Source organism: Manis javanica, chromosome 3 (genome assembly GCF_040802235.1).
Source record: "Manis javanica isolate MJ-LG chromosome 3, MJ_LKY, whole genome shotgun sequence".
NCBI lineage: Eukaryota > Metazoa > Chordata > Mammalia > Pholidota > Manidae > Manis > Manis javanica.
In genome coordinates, this window is record NC_133158.1 from 152,956,183 (window position 1) to 152,980,781 (window position 24,599).

General features: G+C 37.2%; 2 protein-coding genes across 11 annotated transcripts in view; one reads left to right on the plus strand and one right to left on the minus strand.

Annotated features, from left to right (window-relative positions):
- MED12L (mediator complex subunit 12L) overlaps window positions 1–24,599 on the minus strand; it is a 317,585-nt gene that overhangs the window by 203,888 nt on the left and 89,098 nt on the right. For 8 of the 10 annotated variants that reach the window (XR_005058495.2, XM_037008239.2, XM_037008238.2 and 5 more), the window contains 5 exons: window positions 19,393–19,524; window positions 16,745–16,871; window positions 14,448–14,662; window positions 13,013–13,114; window positions 11,961–12,137 (listed from right to left, as the gene is read on the minus strand). Coding sequence is in view for 9 of the 10 variants with exons in the window: in XM_037008239.2 (XP_036864134.1) it covers window positions 11,961–12,137; window positions 13,013–13,114; window positions 14,448–14,662; window positions 16,745–16,871; window positions 19,393–19,524 (753 nt within the window). In the remaining variant the exon portion in view is untranslated. The remainder of the gene's footprint in view (window positions 1–11,960; window positions 12,138–13,012; window positions 13,115–14,447; window positions 14,663–16,744; window positions 16,872–19,392; window positions 19,525–24,599) is intronic. The other 2 variants (XM_037008243.2, XM_037008241.2) reach the window with 1 other exon arrangement.
- Window positions 121–9,090, plus strand: GPR171 (G protein-coupled receptor 171). Its single transcript, XM_017645584.3, has 2 exons — window positions 121–3,548; window positions 7,338–9,090. Exon 2 carries the CDS (start codon window positions 7,379–7,381, stop codon window positions 8,333–8,335), a length of 957 nt encoding a protein of 318 aa, XP_017501073.1. The 5' UTR covers window positions 121–3,548; window positions 7,338–7,378; the 3' UTR covers window positions 8,336–9,090.

The following is a 24,599-nucleotide window of genomic DNA, read 5'->3' on the forward strand; positions in this document are numbered from 1 at the left end:
TAGGGAATTCCCCCATTAATTATTTTATAGCTATGAATCAAATGGCAAAGACCTCATAACTGAGAAGTAAAATGGACTATACATGGACACAATGACACTGTATAGTCCCTAAGAAGACAGAATACCTAAAGATAGCCAAGAGGGATGACACGGGAACACATTCAGCCTCTCTTAGAACCTAGTTCACATTCCAAGAGTGCAAAATACCTGTGCCTTCAAAGCATTTCTACATTTTCACTGTTTCATTAAAAAGGGAAAACTGAGGCCAAGTTTACATGATGCAGAACCAGCAACATCTGGGGAGCACTACATCTACACCTCATTTTAAAACTACTTTTGTCTAATCACGTCCATCACTCTAAGGTTTAAAGCTGCCAATCTCAGTCAGAATCAGGAAAAAGAGTCTTTGGACTAATCCTGGTGGGAAAGGGGATTATGTGCTATTAAAAAAACTTTCAAAACATGAACCTAAAGCACAGTGGCTCCAGAGAGAAGGCTGAGCAGCAGCCACACAAACACACAAACTGCTGGGGAAATGTTTTCATCACCAGCATTCCTTAACCCAGCAACAGCCCCCTGCACAAAGATTGTAAAGAGCTTCCGAATGCAAACTATTTTGAGCTGAGAGCATCCTGAGTTACAAATTCCCTAAGAAGAGTGAAAACTGCCCAGTGGTGCTCAAATTTAAATGCTTTTGAATGCTACTTGGCCAGGGGGACGGGACCTGGACTGACCTGATCACTTCCTTTAAAATCAGTTTCCATCCAACAGTTTCATTTTAAGAAAAATAATTAAGTGCTGAAACATGGGAGTCTAACTATGCAACTTTAGGCAAGGACTTACTTTCCCCATCTGTAAAGAGAGGACTCTCCAACATCTCATAGATTTCTTTAAAGAAAATAAATTCTCAGACCTATCTGGCTATGCCAACAGCTACCTACCCTAACATTTATTTTCCCCTCCTCATTAGTTCCAAAGGGTTACCATACTGTTTAAAAAGCAAATTTTAAGATGGTTAAACATTAAAAATGATAATTCTATTGAAATACTGTTGTTTGGTAGTTGTGTTAAAAAAAATTGAAAGCATGATTTTTGTAGATAGAATTGACTACAAAAGGTTTTCTTTCTCAATCAATGGGGCAATTTAGTTTCAATTTTGATTTTGCATACAAAATACCTATTAAAGTAACCAATATGTAATTTCTTTAAAAGGTGTTGCCATGACCAAGGTAAGGGAAACACAGCTTCATCTCACTTCTTCCCACTTGGGGTTCTGAAATACTGGTTAGTGATGACATGCAATTTCCTAGAACACTAACAAAATTCACTGTAAAAAACTTTCATCCTTAATGAAACAGAAAGAAGTGACTTACAGAAATTCAAATGGAACTCATGTTAAAAACAAAAAACAAAAACAGGGATAATAGCCCATTATGCCATATTCCCACTGTGAATAAGCTTCCTCAAAATGCCAAGCTGCCTCATGGTCATTCTCAGAAGCAAGAACGTGGATTCATCACTATTACAAGACTGGTTTTTCACCACTCCAAAAAGCAAAGAGAACACTGAGAATTTTAGCTCTTTCATATTTGGCAATCTAGACAAAAAAGTGGCTATTTAGGAACAGTTAAATGTACTTAATTCTGTCTATAACCTCAAAATGAACAGGGGATAAACAAATAAATGTCTACCTAAAAAAAGAAATTTTTACCAAAAACTTTTTACTTTTCCTGCATTCTGTGTTAAAATCATTCACCACTCAGTTGGCAGCCAACTCCATCCCACCAAATTCTATCTCACCCTCTCCACTCCCCAGAGAATGTAAGCCCTGATTGCAATGCTCATTTCCTTGACTGTCTGTCTACAAGCATGTCTTTTCTGGAGTGTGTGTTTCAGTGAGTCCTAGCCAACAACGAACATAAATCTTAAAAGATTATTTCCTAACACTATTATAATGAAAGTTAACATTAGTTCTTTACCAAAATCAAACACAAAGTTTGAGAAATATTTGGGTTTCCCCCCCGTCTAGTTCTTAAGTGAATATATGTGAAGTCTTATTTTGCAAAATAATAATAACGACCACATGAATTTGGAGAACACCAGAATATCTCAAATGGTCACTATCATCATAAGCTTCCTTACATCATTTTTTTTTTCAAAAGTTCCCTTAGACTCCCTGAATTCCCTCTAGCTTGACATTTCTCATTTAGTGTTTTGAGAGATTTTTGTCTTTAAAAGTAAATACCAAAAGGGATTCATTTTATGTTCTGGAGAGGTTTCCTCTGACTTTTTTTTTAACCTGGAAAAATGACTAAGAATCAGTAAGAAAAAAAGAGATGAAACCAAAGCGCCCAGCTGGTCAACAAGGCAACAGAAGAAATCGGACCCTAACTGACCAGGCAATGGTTTTGCACTTATAAACCAACCTTGGACCAGCTGACTTAGAACTCCCAAAAATATGCTTGGGACATGAGTTCATATTTTCTTGCAGAAAAGCTACCTTACTCAAGAAAAAGAGCCTGACAAAGCCATCTAAGGATATGGATAAGACAGTGACGTTTTCATACGTCCCTCACTATGCTAGGCTCCATTCAGGTAATCAATAAACATTTGCAGTACCCACAGGCAGAATGAACATTTACCCAAACAATTTAAATGCATACTGGAGGGTCCCTTTACATACAATCTATTAGTTACTAAGTACCTGTTTCAATTTATTAAGTTGTTTGGGTCAAATTGACAAATGCTCATTCATTAAGCTATAAATTCTCACAGCCTAGAGAAATAGACCCAATACATTCTTGAATGAAAAATACAAACTATCAAACAGCAAACATAATATATTTTTAAGTAGATGTTACATATACCTAGAAAAAAATTTAAATGTATATAACCAAAAATATTACCAGTAATTATCCCTCTGCATCATGATTTCCCCCATCTATTTAATATGTCCAGCTTCTTCTAAATGAACTAAAGAGAAAAAAGATAAATAAAACATATACCTTACCAGACTATGTTAAATCACACCTTTGTTTATTTTAAAGGCTGTCTCAGCAGGATACAAACTACAACAATTTTTTAAATTATAACTTTGAAAGGCTGATGACTATCAATATGTATACTAGAGAGATTGTCCTTCAACAGCTAGTATCTTCAACTCATAAGCTCTTTTGGGGCACAAAAACTGATGCTCTTCAAACTCATTATGACGCAAAACACATCTAGGGTGCTTTTTAAAAAGTGTGGACAAATACAACTCTTTTCTCTAAAAGATCAGACAAATCTGAATTGCTTCAGAACGCATACACAAAATTGAAAAGAACCTCTTTAGGAGACTTTCATACAGTTAAAACTATCTGCAAACCACAGTTCCATCTACGTCAATATGCAACATTTTAAAACCACACAAAAAGAAAAGGAAATGTTTAGTACAGCCAACAGTCCTGCAATGGAGCGATTGCTGTGGTTAAGCAAACAGCTCTTGCTTCCTCTGAAGACCCAGGAGTGAGACCCAGCCTACTGAGGCTCAGAGAATATACCCCCAGGTATGTCTTTTCAAATACTCAACATATTTAAACGTCTTGCCATGGACGGGAAATCTATAATTATGAGTGTTTAAAATATGTTAAGTTTGAAATGTCAACATGTAATAAGGTTGCTGTGTAAGGGCACCAATTATTAACTCAAAAGAGGTGCTCACGGTGAACACTATAATTTTCTTTTATCTGATGACCCCATTCATCTCTCTCAAAAAGCTTAATTCACATGAGACTGAATTCTTACTTTTAGTGGAGCGTACCTATTCAGTAACTCAATTTTATCACTGGATGGATAAAGGTCATATTATAGGTCTCCTGATAAGGACAAAAGGTCTTAAAATTACCTTCCCCTATAAACTTACAATAGGTAATTTCAAGAAAATGCTATTGTGATTTCCATAAAAAATCTGATTATTTTCTAAGCAAAGGACACTTGAAATATTTTCTTGATTTTGCTGGAGTTTCCACAGGCTAATAATAATTGGTTGACAAAATGTTTATCAAGCATTTGGTTTTCAAATTTGTGATAGAGAACACAGAATATTATTATACCATAATTTAACCTCTACTCAACATAATAAAAAATTTTAAATGGAAAGATGTGTTTTTCACTGTAATCTAGACTAAGGTTCATGACGTTTATTTCCATGCAACGTAGACTGCCTTGCAAATGCCGGGCACTACATGATTCTCAAACATTATCAAATAAATAGTTACACTCTAATCATTTTTAAGTAAATTACCCTATTGGTGGTACACCTGGTCAGTTCTAGTTACAGAGAATACTAATTGGTCAAAACAAATCATTCTCTAATCCTTCTCTTTACCATATATTTATATATAAAAGGAGACTCTATTGTTTAATTGTATGAGCAATAGGGGCACTGAAAGAAACAGACTATTATATTACTATTATTATGTAACATTTGGAATACAAGAGCATAAGCCAAAATCCTAGAACCTTGTAAAGGAACAATGAGCATAAGTGGGGGACAAGGAGTAAATTACACCAACATTAGCTTTTGACCCACAGAAGAAAAGGACTTTCAGGATGCCAAGGTACATATATAGTTACTATCATAAATCCGTCATAAGAAAGTCAGTGGAGTAGATTTACTCCAGGTATTTAGGATAGACAGGATGTGAGCATAAGAAGGATAAAGGCAGAGAGTCTAGAAAATGCCCAAAAAGGTCAGATCCTAGTCTGCTCTAAGAAGCTGTGAACCCAAAGAACCCCTAATGCCAGACCACAGTTTCCCCAACTGATCTGGGATTAGCTAGATGCTATCAATAAAGGTTTCCTCTGTCCTTAAAGTTCTATGACCTAAAATTTTATCACAACCCAAACCACAAAGGCAGGAAGAAGCAGTACATTCACACAAGAGTTCACAGCAGAGGCCCCACCCACCTAGAGAGGCGGTGTGAAGACAGTGAAGATGGCTGGAGGGACTGGGTCATGGCAACTCTGAAAGGCGGTTTGGAATGAAAGGACAGACCTTGGCTTTTAAATATACATATTGTAAAATGAAGCATCAAAATAAGAAACCTAAGCTTCTTTTATTAATATTTAGGGAGAAAAAATAAGAATGAATATTTTCTTCTTGCTCTTTTATATGAAAATTGCTTAGCATAAATTCCTGCTACATAGTAAGCACTTAGTAAAAGTTGGCTGCTCTAATAATCATCATCATCACCATCATCATTATGACAGGTATTATTATCAGGACAGTTTTGGAGTGGTTTTGAACATAGCTTCTGAGATCTGACTGCTTGGGTTAGAATCCTGGCTCTGTGATTTACCAGCTCTACCACCATGGGTGCTACTTCAACTCACTGTACCTCAGTTTTCTCAGCTGTAAAACAGGGATAACACCACCTACACGGTGGGAATGATGAAAGGGTAAAAATTACATGTAAAGGACTTAGCACAGTGCCAGACACAAAGTAAGTGATTAATTATTTTCATAGAGTTTAGTGCACAATGACATCATTCATGGTCTTAAAGTCCTGTCTCAGGTAAGGAATGGAAAAAGACACGAGCCCTTTAAATAACACCTTAATTTAGAAAGTTTTATGTATATCTGCCTTATCATTCTGCTTGCCAACTGTTTCATCCCAAGATGGACACAAGATGCACACCAGACCATTAAGTAATTAGGAGAACTAAGATTCAGAAAAGCTTTAGAGGTTTTGGGGTGTTTTTCTTTTTGTTTTGAAAGGGAGGTTAAAGAGAAGGCAGAGAGTCTAGAAAGTGGACTTATTTGGCCTTCTTAGCCACTATACTACTGTTTGCTATTTTTTAAAAGTTGTGTGTCAGTTTTTTCCGCTAAAACAGAATAAAACAAAATCTGGTCATCAAAACAAATGAAAGGGGTTTACTAAGCATGAGGAAGGTGCACAGTGAGCAGCAGCATGCGGAGAAGCACCTGCGGCCCTAACAGTGTGGATCCGACTGGCCCAGGTCAAAGGGAGTGAGGCCCAATTTGCTTAACTTGCATTTATAAACCACCCAATGTTCCTGGCTTGGAGGGAACAAAACAACAGTCTGTCATCATCACTGTTGATTACAATGGCTCTAAGGGTATGTCTTATTCTTCTGGGCCTGACGGACTCAAAACCCACTGTGAAAGGGAAAAAAAAAATCCAGTGTTATGAGGTTTTGGTACTAACATAACAGAACCTTTTTTGATAATTTTATAACCAATGATGGATTATACATCCTTATTCTAGAAGCCTTTAGAATACATTCGTGGTCAAATTTTTCAAAATCAGGCATGGATAAATCTATACGAGCACTGTCCAACAGAAATATTATGCAAACCACAAAGACACTTCATCTAGTAGCTGCATTTAAAAAAGCAGAAAGAAACAGGGGAAATTAATCTTAATAACATATTCAACCTAATGTACCAAAAATGTCATTTCAATATGTGCTCAATGTAAAAAAATGAAGTATTTTACTAACGGTACTATCAGTACAATTTTACTAGTACTACATTTTATAATATTTTGAACTGAATCTTTAAAACCCAGTGTGTATTTTGCTTTTACAGCACATGTCAATTTGGACTGGCCACATTTCAAATGCTCAAGTCACACATGTAGCTACAGCCGACCACACTGGGCATCACAGGTCTATAGGATTAAGAAACTGGAACAAGGAAAAGGGAAGTAAGAAACATCAAATCGAGGCCAGACTCTAACTGTTCAATTCTTTCCACTAACAAGAAAAATGAAACAAAATTTTGACTGAAAATATTCTACTGGGTTACTCAATAAAGGGCTATTTTTAAGTAACATCTTTTCAATTTTAGTACAATTTTTTGTCACTTCTTACCTCCTCCCTCAGCCTATGTTCCTCCAGCATAAGGAGTTCTATCAATCAGTGAGAAATCCAAGAAGCCTCATTGAAACCTCTTCAGGCTGAGCCACAACCCGATTCCTCTCTCCAGTTCTCAGAACTGTAGTTGATGAGTCTCCTCTGCCAACTAACTTCCAACTCATCTGGTTAGAAAAACATCTATCAGAATGCAAAAGGTTGTCACAAATATCCTTCCAGAAGCAGCCTATGTGGGATTTCCCAAAATCACAAAATCAGACTCTGGAAAACCCAGGCTTCCTCATGATTTAAGACAGTCCCACCAATCCACACAATCTAGTAAGGTCACCAACAAAATTCTAAGAACCAGAAAGACTATGACTATAGTAGTGTGAGTGCAAATGTTTTTAAAGAAGTTGGTTTCTAATTTTAATTACTGACCCCCCTCATCTCTTTTTCTTGTTTTGTTTTGATAGATTCTTTGAATTTTTGACAGTTGTCCTTACTTTCCATCAAGATGACAAACAGTTCTGTCTTCTGCCCAGTTTACAGAGATCTGGAGCCATTCACTTACTTTTTTTATTTAGTTTTCCTTGTTGGAATTATTGGAAGCTGTTTTGCAGCCTGGGCTTTCATGCAGAAAAACACAAATCACAGGTGTGTGAGCATATACTTAATTAATTTGCTTACAGCTGACTTCCTGCTCACTCTGGCATTACCAGTGAAAATTGCTGTGGACTTGGGCGTGGCCCCCTGGAAGCTGAGGATATTCCACTGCCAAGTAACAGCCTGCCTCATCTACATTAATATGTACCTATCAATTATCTTCTTGGCATTTGTCAGCATTGATCGCTGTCTTCAGTTGACATACAGCTACAAAATTTATCGAATACAAGAATCCAGATTTGCCAAAATGTTATCAACTGTCGTGTGGCTAATGGTCCTTCTTATAATGGTGCCAAACATGGTGATTCCTATCAAAGACGTGAAGGAAGAGCCAAGTGTGGGTTGCATGGAATTCAAAAAAGAGTTGGGAAGAAATTGGCATTTGCTGACAAATTTCATATGTGTAGCTATATTTTTTAATTTCTCAGCCATCATTTTAATATCTAACTGTCTTGTAATTCAACAGCTTTATAGAAACAAAGATAATGAAAATTATCCAAATGTGAAAAGAGCTCTCATCAACATACTTTTAGTGACTACAGGCTACATCGTATGTTTTGTTCCTTATCACATTGTCCGAATCCCATACACCCTCAGCCAGACGGAGGTCATAACTGACTGTCCAACCAGGATTTCACTCTTCAAAGTCAAAGAGGCCACGCTGCTCCTGGCTGTCTCGAACCTGTGTTTCGATCCCATCCTGTACTATCATCTCTCAAAAGCATTCCGCTTAAAGGTCACTGAGACTTTCGTTTCCCATAGGGAGACCAATGTACAAGAAAAATCAACTTGCGAAAACAATGCATAAAATATCATTTTTTCATGCTATCACTTCTTGCCTTACTGGACAGTAAGTTGAAAACTACTGGGAGAGGAAAAAGCCTCAGTGAGCAAAAATACAGCCAGCTACCAAGCGTGGCCTGGTTTTCTGAGATACTCAGTAAATACAAACTACAAGTAGGTTTGTGGTTATTGATATTCCTTAACCCAAATGCAGCAAAGAACAACTTGTTGAACCAATGCAAAACACTGCAATACCTTTGAAATCCAAAGAAGTTCTCTGACATGGACTCAGAGGTATTCATTTCAGTGCATTGTACTGACTTGAGAGAAATATGCGAAATAATGTCTATGTAAGTTGCCAGAAAGAAAGCCTTTCAGCAACACAGTCACTTAGATGAGCTTTAAAAAAAAAAAAGCCAGCCAATTTTACAAGAAACTACCTGTGCCTGGTTTTTAATCCATCACTTCAAAGACGATGAGCTTTTAGCTCACTACTCCAATTTTTAACATCTGATTGTTTGCCAACATAACTAAACTAAAACTAAAAACTTAAACCAAATAACGTAACTAAAGTTTTACTTCTAAAAAGGCTTGTTTATACATGGATAATTTTTAATGTACTATATATACTTACATCCTCCCTATAAAGGTTATAAATAAAAGACTTTTTGCTGTCAGTAATGACAAATACAGTGATTTCTTACTTTTATTTTGTAGAACTATGAAATAGACCCTATAACATTTTTAAGGGCGTTGTTAAATTATACTAACTGCTAAAACTGTTGCTGAACTAGAAACTCATACTAAAGGTATAGAAAAAGAGCCCAGTCAAATAGTCTTAAAATAGGCATCCTGCCTCCACATAGCACGGCCTTGTTAGGAATGCAGCAGTGCTGGGCTGATGGTGCTGCTCAGATCCTGAAGATAAGGCTGGACCCATGTGGGGCCAGCAGTTTAGAGCATGGATGACTCTAGCTTTCAGGGTCACAATGCTTTGACCAAATTCTCTCTACTGCCAGTAATATGGAAAAGATTCAATAGATGGTATTAAATCAAAGACTTATTTAAGGAAAAGAAGATTGTAGTTTAGATAAGCATACATGAGACTCTGTGGTTTGGGTCTCTTTTTCCATTTCAGTAGGAAAGCCCATATTAAAACAAGTGGTAATACATTTGCATTAGCTACAATGATTAAAAAATAGTGTTCCTGGAAGCTAACAAAACAAGTTTGATTCCAAACTCATTTTTAGCTCTATGTTGAGGAAAACAAGCTTTTACTCATTATTACTCATTACTTTTACTCATTTAGTGCTTGTCATTTTTAGACATTTGTCACCTTCCTATCTTATTTTCTGAAGCTTAAACCCAAGAAAACCCCTGTCTACAATTTCACAAATACATACTATGAGTTTGAAGAGAATGAAAAGTGAGAAAACACACCAAAGTGCCTCCTGCAGTTATAACACGGTAAGAGCTGGACAAATCCTAGCCAGCCAGTGGTAACAACAGGAACCCCCATCAGCGTCACTTACCTGCCACAGATCGGGTATAAATGACTTACCTGTGCCACAGGTTGGAGAATGCCACACACTAGAACCTGTGCTTGTTGGTAGTCTAACAATGTGTTTTTACTGATAGGCAGACTAAACATTATTCATATAAGAACATATAAAAACTATTTTTATGAATCTTTTGGTCAAGTCCCCTCTAGTCCTCTTTCCTTGGCCTTCACTCACTAGGACCACATCTTCAAGACAGACAGGGGAAAAAAAATTTTTTTATCATATTTTTATATTCTCTCATGTATGATCGATTATTCAAATTTTCCCTTTCATTAAGGAAGAGAATCAGGCTCTCTACAGTATTCCTAAAGTCAATGTTATAGTAGCACATACTTTAATTTCCCCTATTGATGACCAACACTGAATTCCTCTCACAATAAAGGGGGACTTAGGGCAACTGGTGATGGAAGGCTAGGAAAAACTGGTATCCTACACCGATCTCCTAGTTCTCTTATGATTGCATTACAGTTGAATTATGGCATAATTTATCATGAGACTTAATCATTGGAAATCATTCATGCTCTTCCCTCTATGGAAGCAGATAGTTTTTAAAATGCTAAATGATGGAAATAACTGTGTAGCCAAGGATCACGTGAACAGCAGAATAATGAAGCCCATGCTCTGAGTGCCCTGCTCTGACATGCAGACACAAGGAAGAGGGAGACCTGCAAAGCTCTGTTTACCCAGGACAGAAGCACATAACCCTCAACCAATCACAAACATTTGTCAAAACTAGGAAATGAACATTCGTATGTTATTGCTAAATAAACTCCAGACTGTAATATCCCCAAACCCCTTTTTGACTCTATTTTAAAACAAATCCCAGGCATCATGATAGTCCACCTATCAATTCTTCACACTGTATCTCTAAAATATCAGACTGCTCTTTCTGTTGCCCTAAATAAACTATGAAATTACTCTATTACATTGCAAATGAGTGACACCAACAGGTAACAACTAAAAAATGTTGATATATTCAGCCAGGGATAGCAAGAAAGAATTTAGGCAACTTCTGACACAGCCCTAGATATAGAAAAATTAAAACCACAAAAAGGTTCTTAATTGTAATTTAAAAAAACATGAGCATAGTAATTTTGAAAGTCATTTAAGAGGATGTTCCAAAATAACCAAAAAACTAAACCAACTTAAGAAAATAGACAGGTTATAGATCAAAACTCCTCAAAAATATCTATGAAATAACATATATACCTCAGAATTTCATTTTTGTTAAACTACTAATACTAATAGTATAAAAAAAAAGACTCACTGAAATTATACTTTTAATTTCAGGGGAAAAAAAACAGTGAACCTAAGGAGTTAAAACAACAAAACACATACACATACACTCATACAGATTTGGGCCCAATTTTTATTCCTAGTATCAAAACACTACTTGTTTCCCTTTAGAACAGAGCACATCACTTATTAGGGCTCAAGCACTAAATTTCCTGGCAAGTATTTCCCCAGTGCTATCTGGCTCTTAAATTCAACAGTCAAAAAAGTCCATCTCATATACAACTTCTTCTAAGAAACCTTAACCAACTTCTCAATCAGATGCTCTCTCACCTCCAATGTTTATTGGGAGCAGAAGAGACCCAGTAATGCCGAATGATTCACCTTCCAGTGGGCTCCTACTCAATTATTATACTTATTTTAGGGTTCATCATTTTATAGACATTTGTCTCCCTCCTACCTTACTCATTTTTCCTCTGCCTCAAAATGTTTACTCATCTGTATAATGCCAAAAGTACCTACCACAATACAGTGCATATAAAAGCTATTCAGTAAATAAGTTTCAAACTAAAGTAGCAAAGCATATTCACACATCATTAACAGTGACTCAAATGTCCTTCATAAAAGGATGCTAATATAGAAAATTCTGTTAAATCTTACCAGCCAACAGCATCACATCACATCACAAATTTGATCTACATCGGGCCCTAAGCTACGTGAACAAAATTTTAACAAAAGAAGCCAACGAGTGTGAACTTACCTGCTGTCCTAGGTATTACCCAGGCAGGTAACTGAATAATCGGTGGTCCTATAATGCCACCAGCAGGGTGTCAACAGAGTGAAGCAGTGACTCACCAGAGGTATGGGGAAGTGGGTTGCATATTGCAGGTGTCGCAGGAGGTCATAATTAGATGGAAAAATTAACTCCCTCGGTTTTTCTCTCTTCAGCAACTTCTCACCATTAATCGACAGTCTTCTAAGCAAAGCAGAGTTGGCATTCTCACAGGATTCTCCAGTCATGGGAGAAAAAATCTGAGTCATGTAAAACAAATGTTGGAGATTGTAAATGAAAGAACAAAACCAATGCTGTGCTCTGCACCAGAACTCCCAACACACAAGACACGTGCATAGTATCTTTTCCTCATTTAACCCCTGAGCAAAATACGTAAATAAATTGTGTTAATTTCCAACCCTCACATTCAGATCATTGATAATCTCTCAACATCAACCCTCATTTGGAAGATGAGAAAATGACAGCCACACACACGCAAGAAATGTGTGAAACTGTGTTTGCTGGAGGACGAGAGACAAAAATCAGACTCATGGGCACATGTTTTCCTCATGGGGCTACATTTCCTTCAAAACACATACACAGAAATAATTAACTAATAAAACTAATGAGTAACTGACAAAGGTTTTTAGTCTATACCCTAGACACTGTTTTTTATTTTTTTATAAAAAGTTATACACTGAGATCCATGAGGAAAAACACTATAATCACACTGACAGAAAATAAAAGAATGTGCAAGCCCACAGCCAGGAAAGCTATTATTTAGAAGCTGAACACATAACACAGCAAATCAACATGGACTGTCATGATGAAACTATACTCATGTATTCCTGAGAGAAGATGATGTCAAAATGAACAAGGATCACAGTCGACTAGGAGGACAGGAGTGTTATGATTTACAAATGTGGCAAAATAGCCAAAACTGAGGATGAAGTGAAATAAGACAATTGCACTAGCTGATTTGTTGTGCTCCAGGGTAGAATATGGTAAGATCACATTTACATCATGAGTACACAAGTCATTCTAATACATAGGGCAAAGAGCAGAAAGATGGAGATAAGCTGGGGTAGGGGTGGGTAGGAAGGGTTAATAATAAGAATTCAAAGGTTGAACCTACTGGAAATTCCGAACCAAAGTCAGTTTTAAAGTCACTCTTGTCTACTTCATCAAAAATATTAGTAGTTCCTGAGTCAATGCCCGTATGTGCCATATTTTGTTCCTGGTTATTGCCAGAGAAAGAAAGTCACATTGTAAATTTTGTAGTTAAGAAATGGAAGCCAAAACATGACAGTGACATTTTAACTATCCTATGTCTTTTATCCCCTTAATATCTTTTTTCCCCAAAAAAAGAAAAGGAAGTTTTAAGACATGTATTGCTTTGAAAAGTCACAGTGTTTGTCCTCATGATGAGGAAGGGTTAATTCCAGAATATTTTAAGGGAGGAGCATAGCAACTTTCTGATTAAAAAAAAAAAAACTGGCCAAAATTTCCCTCTCTGGGAAATTCCTATCACATGCTCACCAACTTCTCTTTGTAAGAAAAATCTAAGAGCATATCTAAGATGTAAGGAACCTTGACATCCAAGAAGAGAAAAGAAAAAACAGAAACATGGAAAAAGCACAAACAGGTAACATCACTTTAGTTTTTGTCCTTCATATCTTCTACTGTGCACAAATTTAGAAACAAAAGTATTTACATTAAATAAGTTTAAAAATCCTACACCATTTGGTCACCAAATCTTGAGTACAAAGTATGAATCTGCATGGACAATTCTATATCAGGTTTTTAAATTATAAGTATGGCCACTGTTTTAAAAACAGCATAACAGAACATGCTTAAACTCCCACAAGAACAGTATGAGCCCTTATTTTCAAGGAACTGTCACGCTCTCACCACTTTCTACTGTTTCCCATCATCACCTTCATGTTTTCTGTCTTGAAAATTTCCCTAAGTATCTGGAACAATGTCCAAAATATCAGAAATTGGCAGAAAATTATGAAGTCATACTCATAGTATAAAATAATTTGTTCAAAAGGATAATTCTGCAACATTTGACAAATAGAGATTAACTTTTTAATTAACTGATAGGAAAACAAGATGTGTTTTAGGACTAAAACAGAATTTCCCATTATGTACGAAGGAGTAATATAAGTAATAGGTGATACATTGGGGCAAAGATGCTCCTTAGAATGAAAACAGCTGAGACTTTAGGACCGAAACAAGTCCAATTTTGAGGCACAATAGGAAAAGGAAACTGGAGATTAGAAATATGTAAAACTGCAAACATATAATTCCAATCCAGTGAAAAATGTTATGGACTGTGAAATTTTTCCATTAATAGTTTTAGAGTATCCAAAAGACAACTCTGGAAGACATAAATTTCAATTCAAATGTTTTTTGTGAGTGAGGAATAGAGATAAATGAGCTTTGTAACAAGTGAACACAATGAAAGATTATCACCCTTCAAATAGCAAATAATCCTCCTGACAATGGTTTCCTCAGCAGAGCTCCATTTCTGGGGGGGGGGGGTGGCACCACTCCCAGGGCCATACCTCCATCTTCCCATCAAGGTCCTTTGGATAGTGTTCATCTGCATTTTCTCCTGCTGGCGACCGTGGCCGTGTCGAGGCGGTGACTGACAAGTCTCCTCGAGATATGAGGGTGCACATATATGCATCATGAGAGAAGACATCATGTCGGATGAACTCACAGAACAGCAGCACCAGATTCACAAATTCTACCTTTTCACATTCACTGTTTGGATCCGCTAAAAAGAAACAAATTCAATCAAGAATTCAGTCTCCAGCAATGATCCAGCAGAAAAAAAACAACCAACTACTAAGGCTTAGCAATACTTCACTACTATATATATCTATACATATCTATCTATCTATCTATCTATCTATCTATCTATCTATCTATCTATCTATCTATCTATCTATCTATCTATCTATTTATCTATCTATCTATGTATTTACAAAACAAAAGATTTATTGGAAAATTTACTGTGAGGCACTACCATTTTGTGCAGAACTGGCACACAGGTTTTGACTGTCCCACTGTAATTGAAATATAGTATCTACAGTGCTAAGCACAATTTCAAGTTTAAAGACAATGGTCCCTGGTAAATGAATAACTATTTATGTAATGTTGTAAACAAACAGAACTTCAGGTAAGGAAAAAGAAAAAGCAGAGCTGGACTCCTTCCCTCTGCTTTTACTACTAAAAGAACTCAGAATTGTCTCGTACACCTTGAGGTGTATGAGTGGGGTGTGTGTGCACAACTTTTCAAAGGAGGCTTCACAACAGAACCACAATTCAAATGGTATTTGAAAAATATAGTCAGTGGAATCTACTGAAAAGAAAAAGGGAAAATGGAATAAAAAAGGCACAAAGATGGAGCTCTGCAGTTTTTTAAAAATTCATAGCCAATCTATTTAACTCACAGTGAGACTTAATATTGTAACTACACTGTAAAACTTGTACCTTTGAAAGAAGGTTAAAAAATGGTAAGACTACACCTGCTAAGCTCATCCCCAATACCATCGCATGCACAGACAGCAACAGAGACAAGCCGATGGACCCAGGGAACATGAAACTCAGTTCCGCAAGGATTAAGCCTACATGTTTGCTCTCACTCAACCTCCAAACTCTACACAGAGAAACAGAACAGCTTCCTCTGACAGAACAGCTTGTTTTGGGATCCAGAACAAGCAAAGGCAGAGAGGAGGAAGTTTTCCCAAGGGGAGAACAGGAATGGGGACAAGATAAGGGAAGCGAAGGACAAATGTGTACCTGTCCCAGGACACATGTAAGTTAGAGTTGCTAACTTCCATTCCTGACAATGTATGTATTTTCTCTACTGGGCATCTCTTCTGGTCCTTTCAGTTTTCTGCACCCTTTTCCATGCTTCATTATTAGGCCTATATTCCTAACCCCAGCTGGCTCCAGCTCTTGCTCTCCCTCTAGCCTAGAGCAGCCACCAAGTAACTAAAAGGATCTCACTCCCAGGTGCCATTCAACCCGCAGTGAGGGCTTGTGAGGTGCGTCAGCAGTACTGTTTCTTGCTGCTTTACCTCCTACTCCTCTCCCTTCCCCTCCCCCCCACATTGGACTTCTTCTCCCCTTTCTATCACTTTTTGCCATTTTTCTGTTGTTTCATCACTATCTATTCTAAGACCTTCCCTGATTTGTCATATGAAAAGTCTCAGAATAAGATCAAGCCCACTTAGCTCATACAAATGATTTTTTTAAGCATCCACCCACAGTAAGAACCCACTGGTGGTGGTTTATTCCCAAAACACTCAACTTGCCAACCAAACAAGAGAATAAAAGACAGAAAAAGAACATGAAAAGACATAAGTATCCAAGAGGATGTAGACACGCAGATAACCATCTGTACAAATTATTTCCTGTATCAAGGACCTGGCTTGTGTACTTTTGATTTTTTTTTCCGTGTTTTTAAACATCAGGAGCTAGAAAATCATTAATGGAGAAAACAGTTTGAAAAGAGAAAATTTTTAATCACAGTATACAGTGAAACATCACAGGAACTTAGCTTTTCTATTTTGGTAACAAAGATCTAGAAAGGGAAAACTAGTCTACCAAATAAAAGGGAATGAGGTGACTTTTTCTTTTTTTAACTGAAAATTTTTAGGTCTTTGAAGTTTGCCTAATTTTAAAATTGCATAAATATCTACACTGAAATGCTATAAAATTTTGCTCAGTAAAATAATACACTCAGTGCCAAGAACTTTTGATAAGATGCAAATAAAGAAAAAAAGAAGAATCAGACCCCAGAAAGAGTCAATCCTTTGTTTAAAATCCAGAAACAAAGAGTTTTACTTACACAATGAGGGAGCCTGTGTATCTAAAAACCTTAGCAGAACATTCTGGAAAACAGGCAAACTAGATCCAGCAAGAGAAGCTGAAGAAATGGACTCTTTCTCATCTAAGACCTCTGATTCACCACATCTCTAAGATTAAAAATAAACAAGCACAATTATAAAGGACAATTATAGTCACAATGGATCATGAATCTGTTAGTTTTTTTAAGTTCTCAGAAAAAAACATGCAAAGTTGAGATTTCTGTACTTGAGGGCCATGCATCATAGGTAAATATAATTTCTAAAAGTTGGGAGGAACTACTCATGAACAGTTCAAATAATTTCAAAGAGCACCTATGAAAAACCTCATTCATGTGAATTATAAACTACACAGCATACTATGATCACACATTGAATATATGTAATACATACATATAATACAATGAACTATTATCTTTATGCAAAACTGCTATAAATGATTTCAGGTTGGCTTCATTTTTAAATAGCTCCTGTTGAACCGTAGTTCCTCTAAGAAAAATCTGGGCATTATTGAGTTTGTACCCTTTTGAGTTTTCTTTTGTCAGGTGGGTGTATTTACAGGTGTGTCTGGAGAAGCATGGTGTTGAATGAGAAAGCTAACCTAATTCCTCTAATAAGATGCTTTCACTCATCACACTTCACCACATGGATCTCTCAGAATCTCCTGCAATCTCCCAGTTCTGGAAACTCATCTAGAGAAGCTGTTTAACTTCTGCATTCTTGAAGACAGAACTTACTGGAAGCCGAGAAAAGTAGTTTTGAAGTAATTAGAACCTTGTTTTCTATTCTTTTTAATATCCCTTTGATCCTTCCCATTTTCATTATCTTTCTTTAATATTAAGATATTAATTGTTACATTAAGACATTATTTCTTCAACCTTCTCTTTACAAAGGTCAAGTTTTTTAAATGATGATGCTTCAGAGAAAGCATTCATCTTAAACATCTCTAAGAGAATAAATTTTTAGATATGGATACATTTATACCCATTAAAATTACAAAGTAATCTGTGTGTGAATATCTTCTGACAGCGATTGTGAGTGTGTGTGTGTGTGTGTGTGTGTGTGTGTGTGTGTGTGTGTGTGCCTATGTGTATTCTGTGACATGGGGTGCGATGGAGGAGGAGTAGACACAATAATAAAATCTGAGAAATTCAAGTTTAGTTACTGAGTTTAATAATTGCAATCCACTATACAATAATCTATTCATAAATGTATAGAAAAAATCAATGAAACACATTTCTTAATTTGCACATTGCAAAATGGGCCATGTGTTTTAGACCTTAACATCAATATCTTCAAGCCCTGATTTTCATTTTTATGTGAGCTTTTGTATTTGGTGAACAGTGCTTTCCCAAAGGTAGAAGAGAGATGTCCATGAAAACATACTTCCTATTTTTTAACAGCTGCATAGGAAATAGGTGTACTACCAGCAAGAGAGCCAGCTAAGTGTTCACCCATAATGCAACATTTTCTGAGCATCTACTATGCAACCAACACCATTTCTGAGTGTCAAGGACACAACACTGAACAGCCTAGGCAAGATTCCTATGGTAGAGCTTATGTTCTGGAGCAGGGTAGGCAGGCATTAGACAACAATCCAATGAGGAAAGTAAAACAGCAATATGAAAAAGAGAGTGTGAGCGGTGGGTGCTATTAACTATAGAGAGGGCAGTGCTGGAAGATCTTCCTGAGGAGTGACACATGTTGAGGTAGGAATGCTAGAAAAAGACCCTTCCTTAAATAGGAATGGCAGAGTAAAAACAGGGGAGCAGTGTGCCCCCCGGGAAGAACAGCAAGAGCAAAGGCCCCAGGATAAAAGTGAGCTTGGTGCATAGAGGGGCAGGGAGGCCAAGGTGGCTGCAGGTGTGACCTGGGGGAGAAGGAGCCATCAGTTTCAACATGGGACACCTGCTTCCATTTTGAAAAGAGCACTTGGGCTGCTGTGTGGAGGAGGGTGGAGACGAGTGGGAGGCCCTGCGGTCGTTCAGGGAGAGTTGGGGATGTGGTCAGACCACACAAGCGCTGTCTCCAGAGCCGGCCCAGCTAATCGTACAGGCAGAAAGAAGGCTCACTTAAAAAACTTCCCTTCAACAAAAGCTAATGTTTACCAAGCTAGGTGTTTTTTCCCCTTACAATCTACTTCTGTGGCTCTAATTGCTTTCTCTGGGGCCAGACAACAGTCTCAAAACTAATACAAATTTTATCTGTAGTATCATCACCACAACTGGCTCCAAGTATTTCCAGATACACTAAAATATTATGCAGCTTTAAAATTCATAAAACTTGGTATATACTGTATACATTTGTGTGTGTCTGTGTGTATAACACAAAATGTATATGCATATATATGTATGTGTGCTTAGCCTCATAAAGGGAGATTTATTTCCCAAAATAGATGCTCAAGTTCTACTCTAAAAGATGCAATTTTTAAACTAGCCCAGAATACAAGTTACTGGCTTCATCAGCTTAGAGGGACTGTACTATGGAGACTTTTGTGAATTCACACATCCTCTCTTTTTCCTTCAGAAGAAAAAAAAAATACTAGCATACTGAGAGTAAGAAAAAAGAACCCTTCTCAAAAGAGTATTTTTTTAATGCTGGCATTCAACAGGTAGAAAAAAACTGAACCTACCTCTGCCTCAATTTCCGCTTGCCTCTTCTCCAAGAGTTTTGCTACAGCCATCGCCCTGTGCTTGCCTGACCGTTTACAGCTCACAGCCCATTCACACAGCAGTGTCACCACAGCTTCATCGTTGGGGGCCGCCTAATGACCAAAAGAAATGGCACCAGCTAAGTCAGACGAAACACTCACCCAGTGAGGGTCGGGGTGGGCAACGGAACATTTAAAACTTTAAAGCTGTTTTTCTTACATTTTATTACAGCCATTTTAGCAAGTGTTCCCAAATCTTTTTAAATTGAAGTATGAAGAGTAAAACTTTAGTCATGATGAAGGAAATCGCTTACTTAAAACAGCTGAATCCATGACAATTCCAAGAGACCTGGAGCTCCTTGTATGCATTTCACTTACACAGGATCATAGCCTAGCCTTGCCCAATCCAGAGCTCGGTTTCAAAGCAAAAAGAAGGGGAAACTGAACACGAATCAAGGAGCAGAGACCAGATTCAGGCGCCCCTTCCCTCATTGCCGACTCCTGCCGCCCCAGTCAGTACAGTCCTAACGAGTCGGATAATCAAGTCAACGGTGCACCATGGCCTGGTCAGGAACAAACGAGGGAGGCCGGAATGCTGATCAAAGACCCACTGCATTAGAAACAACAAACATGAAAACTGTCAGCCAAGCATCAAAAAGGAACAAAACTTAAATGCAGATCCAGTTAACAAAGGCCAGCAGCCCGGGTCTGCGCAGAGCTCAGCACTGCTGCCCTGACGATCATCTGTGTTTGCCATGGCCTAGGAATAGGAGCCACAGAATGAGAATGGAAGGGTCAAAGAAAAGTCGCCGGAATGGAAAGCAGCAGGGCTGGGGGTGTACGAGGAGGTGAATTCACAAGGGGATCACCCTTCTATTCGATCTGGCCTTTCCTTTTAGAGGATTCATGCCAACAAATGGTACATCTACAACAGGTTTGTATATTCACCCAACTGTACAAACACTACGCCCCAAGAACTAGATAATCGCAACACCAGCATTTATATGCTATATGAAAAGATTTTGACTTTTTAGAATCCCTAGCTCAATTAAGACTGATAGCAATGACCACACTCCCAGGAAGAATATACATACATACACATACACACACACACGTATTTAGCATATTAAGAAGCTTTATGGACTCTGAGAAGACTTCCAAGAATCTCAGGATAAGAATCTCCAATGAGTTTTTAAATACTAGCAAACAATTCAGATGATGAAAAGATTTATTCCAAGATTTATCTCATCCTACTCTAAATTTGGTTGAACTCATGTTGACTCAAAACAAAGAAATGTTATCTTGGGCAATTATCTCAAAAGGATCTCTGGGACTCTCAATTTAAAACAAGAGAAATAATTCAATTATAATATATAAAGAGAAAATGCTAACATTTAAAAAAGAAAACAAACTAGGAGGAATTCCTGCCTGGATTCAACCTCATCCAGAGAAAAGTAAAAATGTAAGTTATTCCAGTGAAGCACCACAGGCTTAGATTAGAGTACTAAACAGGACAAAAGGAGTTAGCCTAAAAATACTGTCACATCAGTTTTTAATAAATTAATCTAGTCAGTAAGGTGCATCATATCCACATTTATAAAGACTTTTTTATTTTTCTCTGCATTGTCAAAACAAGATGAAAAATGCTATAGAAGAATAAACAATTTACTCACCCAACTTAATAGGCTCTGCTTGACCTAGAGATACATGGAATAGAATACATAAAGGAAAAAAATGCCTTTTTAACACATCTGGATATGACCACTGATTTGGGGTAATGCATTAGGAAATCAAGTCCTAGGAGGGAGTCAGTTCACTCCCCAAAGCATTTATTAAGAACCCAGGGTATGTTAAGCATTGAGAAAACAAAAATTGTAAATGTCTGGCCCCTATTCTCAAAAGTTCACCTTCCAGAGGGAAAAGCAGAGAAGACAATGAATGATAAAGCAACAAGTAGTTTACACTAGTCATCTGTGTCTTCCTTATCTCAGAGGCAATGAGCATCCATCTGTCCCAGCTTACAGACATCTGCAGTCTTTCTGCTGGCTGTGGTTTCAAATTTGTAACTATTATGAATTAAGTGAATTTAAAAAATCAGGAAAATGTTGCTGAATGACTGAGTTTTAAAATAGAAAATTTTATCAACAGAAATGTCTTCATATCAATTGTGCCCATTTAAAGTTATACACTTCAAAATCTATTTTAATTTTCTCTTAACTTTTGTATATTGAAGTACGTTCAATAAAATGCACAAATCTTAGTGTCCAGCTTGATGAATTTTCACATTTGTATACACTCATGTAACCATCACTCTCAAAATCTAATTTCAACCAGTAACTATCTTCCTATACTGGCCAGACTTCAATAATGCTAAGTCCATTCTCTTCTGAGTATCCAACTCAGAATAGAGTGGCATAGAATTATGCCACTCTAGCTGTAAGATATGAAGTGGTGGGGATGGGGGAATGTGGCTATTTTCAAAGAAACAGTAAGATATTATGAGAAGTTCTATAACTAACTCCTAAGATCATATTAGAAAATTGGCCATATTATACCAACTTGAAAGCAAGCTATCTATGCAATATAAGTAATTACATATTTATGTATTTGGATCACAAAACTTTTTACTCCAAGATACAAGGCATTTGTATGTGGGGACCATGAGCCATGGATGTGTTTATATGCATTACATGTCTGATGGTGATACACTGTGAAACTGGTGTTTAGAGTTAAATAAGCAAGATATCCTCACTTCTGATAATTAGTGGAATCTAGCCTGCTCCTCATTAATCAACTTTTAGAAAGTTAGTAGAGGATGGGCTCCATTTGCCTGCCACATTCAATCTTACAAATCAATTCAAATAATGGCCAACAGGACATCACAATTTCAGACACGTAAGTTGAAATGCATTCCCATCCTATAAACAAATTTCTAAAAATGTCAAGCTCCTTTTATTTAAGACAACCAATAATTAAGTGAAATTTGATAAATATCATTTTAACACATAATAACCTCAAGGCAAAAATCTGAGGTGATTTAGTTGTTCAAGGTATATAAAATAAGTACAGCCTCTGCCTTCAAAGAGATACATGTATATAAATAACTTGAATGCATAAAAAGACATGAAAATTATCTCTGAAACTCAGTAACATTTAATAGGAGCACAGTGAGAATACTGAAGGGAATTAGGTATTTCTTTTAGAAAATAGTTCTCAAGAAAAATCTTGAATTATGAGTTAAATTTCAGAACAGATGAAAAAAAGGAGAAATAAGTATGTGGTAGAGAGATTAATGTCCCCCTGTTCCCAAAGATGTTCACATCCTAATCTCAGGGCCTGTGAATATGCTACCTGAAATGAAAAAGGGAACCCTATAGTTGTGATTAAAGTAAGGATGATCCTGGATTATCGGGGTGAGCCCAGTGTAATCGCTGGGGTGCTCACAAGGCAAAGAGGGAGACAGGAGAGTCAGAGAAAGAGATGTCAGGGCAGAAGCTGGGGCTGGAGTGAGGGAGAGACCTGAAGATGCCCTGCTATTGGCTTTGAAGACGGAGCAAGGCGATGCAAGCTGCCGAAGGCAGGTGACCTCTAGAAGCTGGAAAGCCCCAGGAAACGGGTTCTCCCCCAGTACCTCCAGGACAAATGCGGCCCTGCAGAAACCCTGATGATAGCCAGTGAGGCCGTGACCTCCAGAACTTCAGAGAATAAATTTGTGTTGTTTTAAGCCACTACATTTCTGGTGACTTGTTACAGCAGCAATAGGAAATTAATTCAAAGCGGTTCTGAACAAACACAAAAAGGGGAAAACATAGTTGTGGTTCAGGAAATTTTAGGAGCAGAGCACTGCGTTAAGTGACAAATACAGAAAGGCTACAATACATAATCTAAAATCTGGAGAAAAAAAGTTTACTGATAACACACAAAGAAGAGTGTTGTGAAACAGGTAGTAGCCTCATTAGTTCATTTACTTATAAATTCCTCAATAAATATGTATTGAGCATGTACTATTTTCAAGATCTCTTCTAGGAACTAGATATAACCAGTCTCATTTTACTTTGTAGAAATAAAAATTGGTACTTCCCTTTTAGGTGTAATTTCTAATTATGTAATGAAAGTCTTAAAAATGTTCATATTATTTGCTCAAATAATTCACTGAGAACACAACCCAAGGAAATTGTATTAAAGTAAAACACATGAGTGCTCCAGGCATCAGGGAATGATGATACCAAAACATTCCCTATCTGAGCTCCCAAGAACTGACAGTTTTCCTCAGAAATTTGAAGAGCAGAATGAATTAGTCCGAGGACACAGGATGACCTTGTGGGGAGAGAAAAGGTCCGTACAGATAGTTCACAGGCAAGAGAATTTGTCTTCAGCAATGGGACTATGGGAATTTTGCATAGTAGTTGTTTGCTTTGTATTTCTATTTTTTCTGCAGGCAAATAGTGACATTTCAGTATCTAATTAAAGAAGTATAAACAAGAAAGGCAGATGGTAAACACTTATAACTGAACAAAGAGAAAAGGAAGTCAAAGGTGCACGACAGGCCGCCGAGCTCCAATCCTCTCCAGGAGGCGGAGCTGGACCTCAGACATATCTGCCCTGTCTGCCCCCCATCCTCCCTTTCGCCTTCCTGTCCTGCTCCTCCTCCTACGCACAGGCAGCTCAAGGAGTTACTAATTGCAGTACCCTGTTCCTCCACTTTAACGTTCCATTCTCAACTTGGGTCTTTGATAGGCAGTGAAAACTTTAGACAATTCTTTGAGCACAAAGAAAAAAATCACTCTATCAGGGACTCAGGAGCACATTGAACTGTATTGTAAAACATTTTGGATGCCGAAAGAGACTGGCCCTGACAGCTTGTCAGTGTCTGCTTCTATTCTGACCAAAATCCTATTTTTCAGAATAAGTTTTCTGCAATTTGCATCGCTTTTCCTGATCATGACTAAAGTCTTATAACTCACCAAATCAGACACAACAAAAATAAAAAACTGCAAGTTCTTGATCTTAAATGTAAACCTTTCCAGTCATTTCTAGTAAAAATTGAAAATATAAGATACCTTAGTATGATGGACTTCACCACTCTCAAAATCAAAGCAATCTTGGCAAATTTACAGGTGATGGTAATAAAGGTAACATTGAGTACTTAGTCAACTTACAGTCAGACTATACAATAAATATGTTTCAGG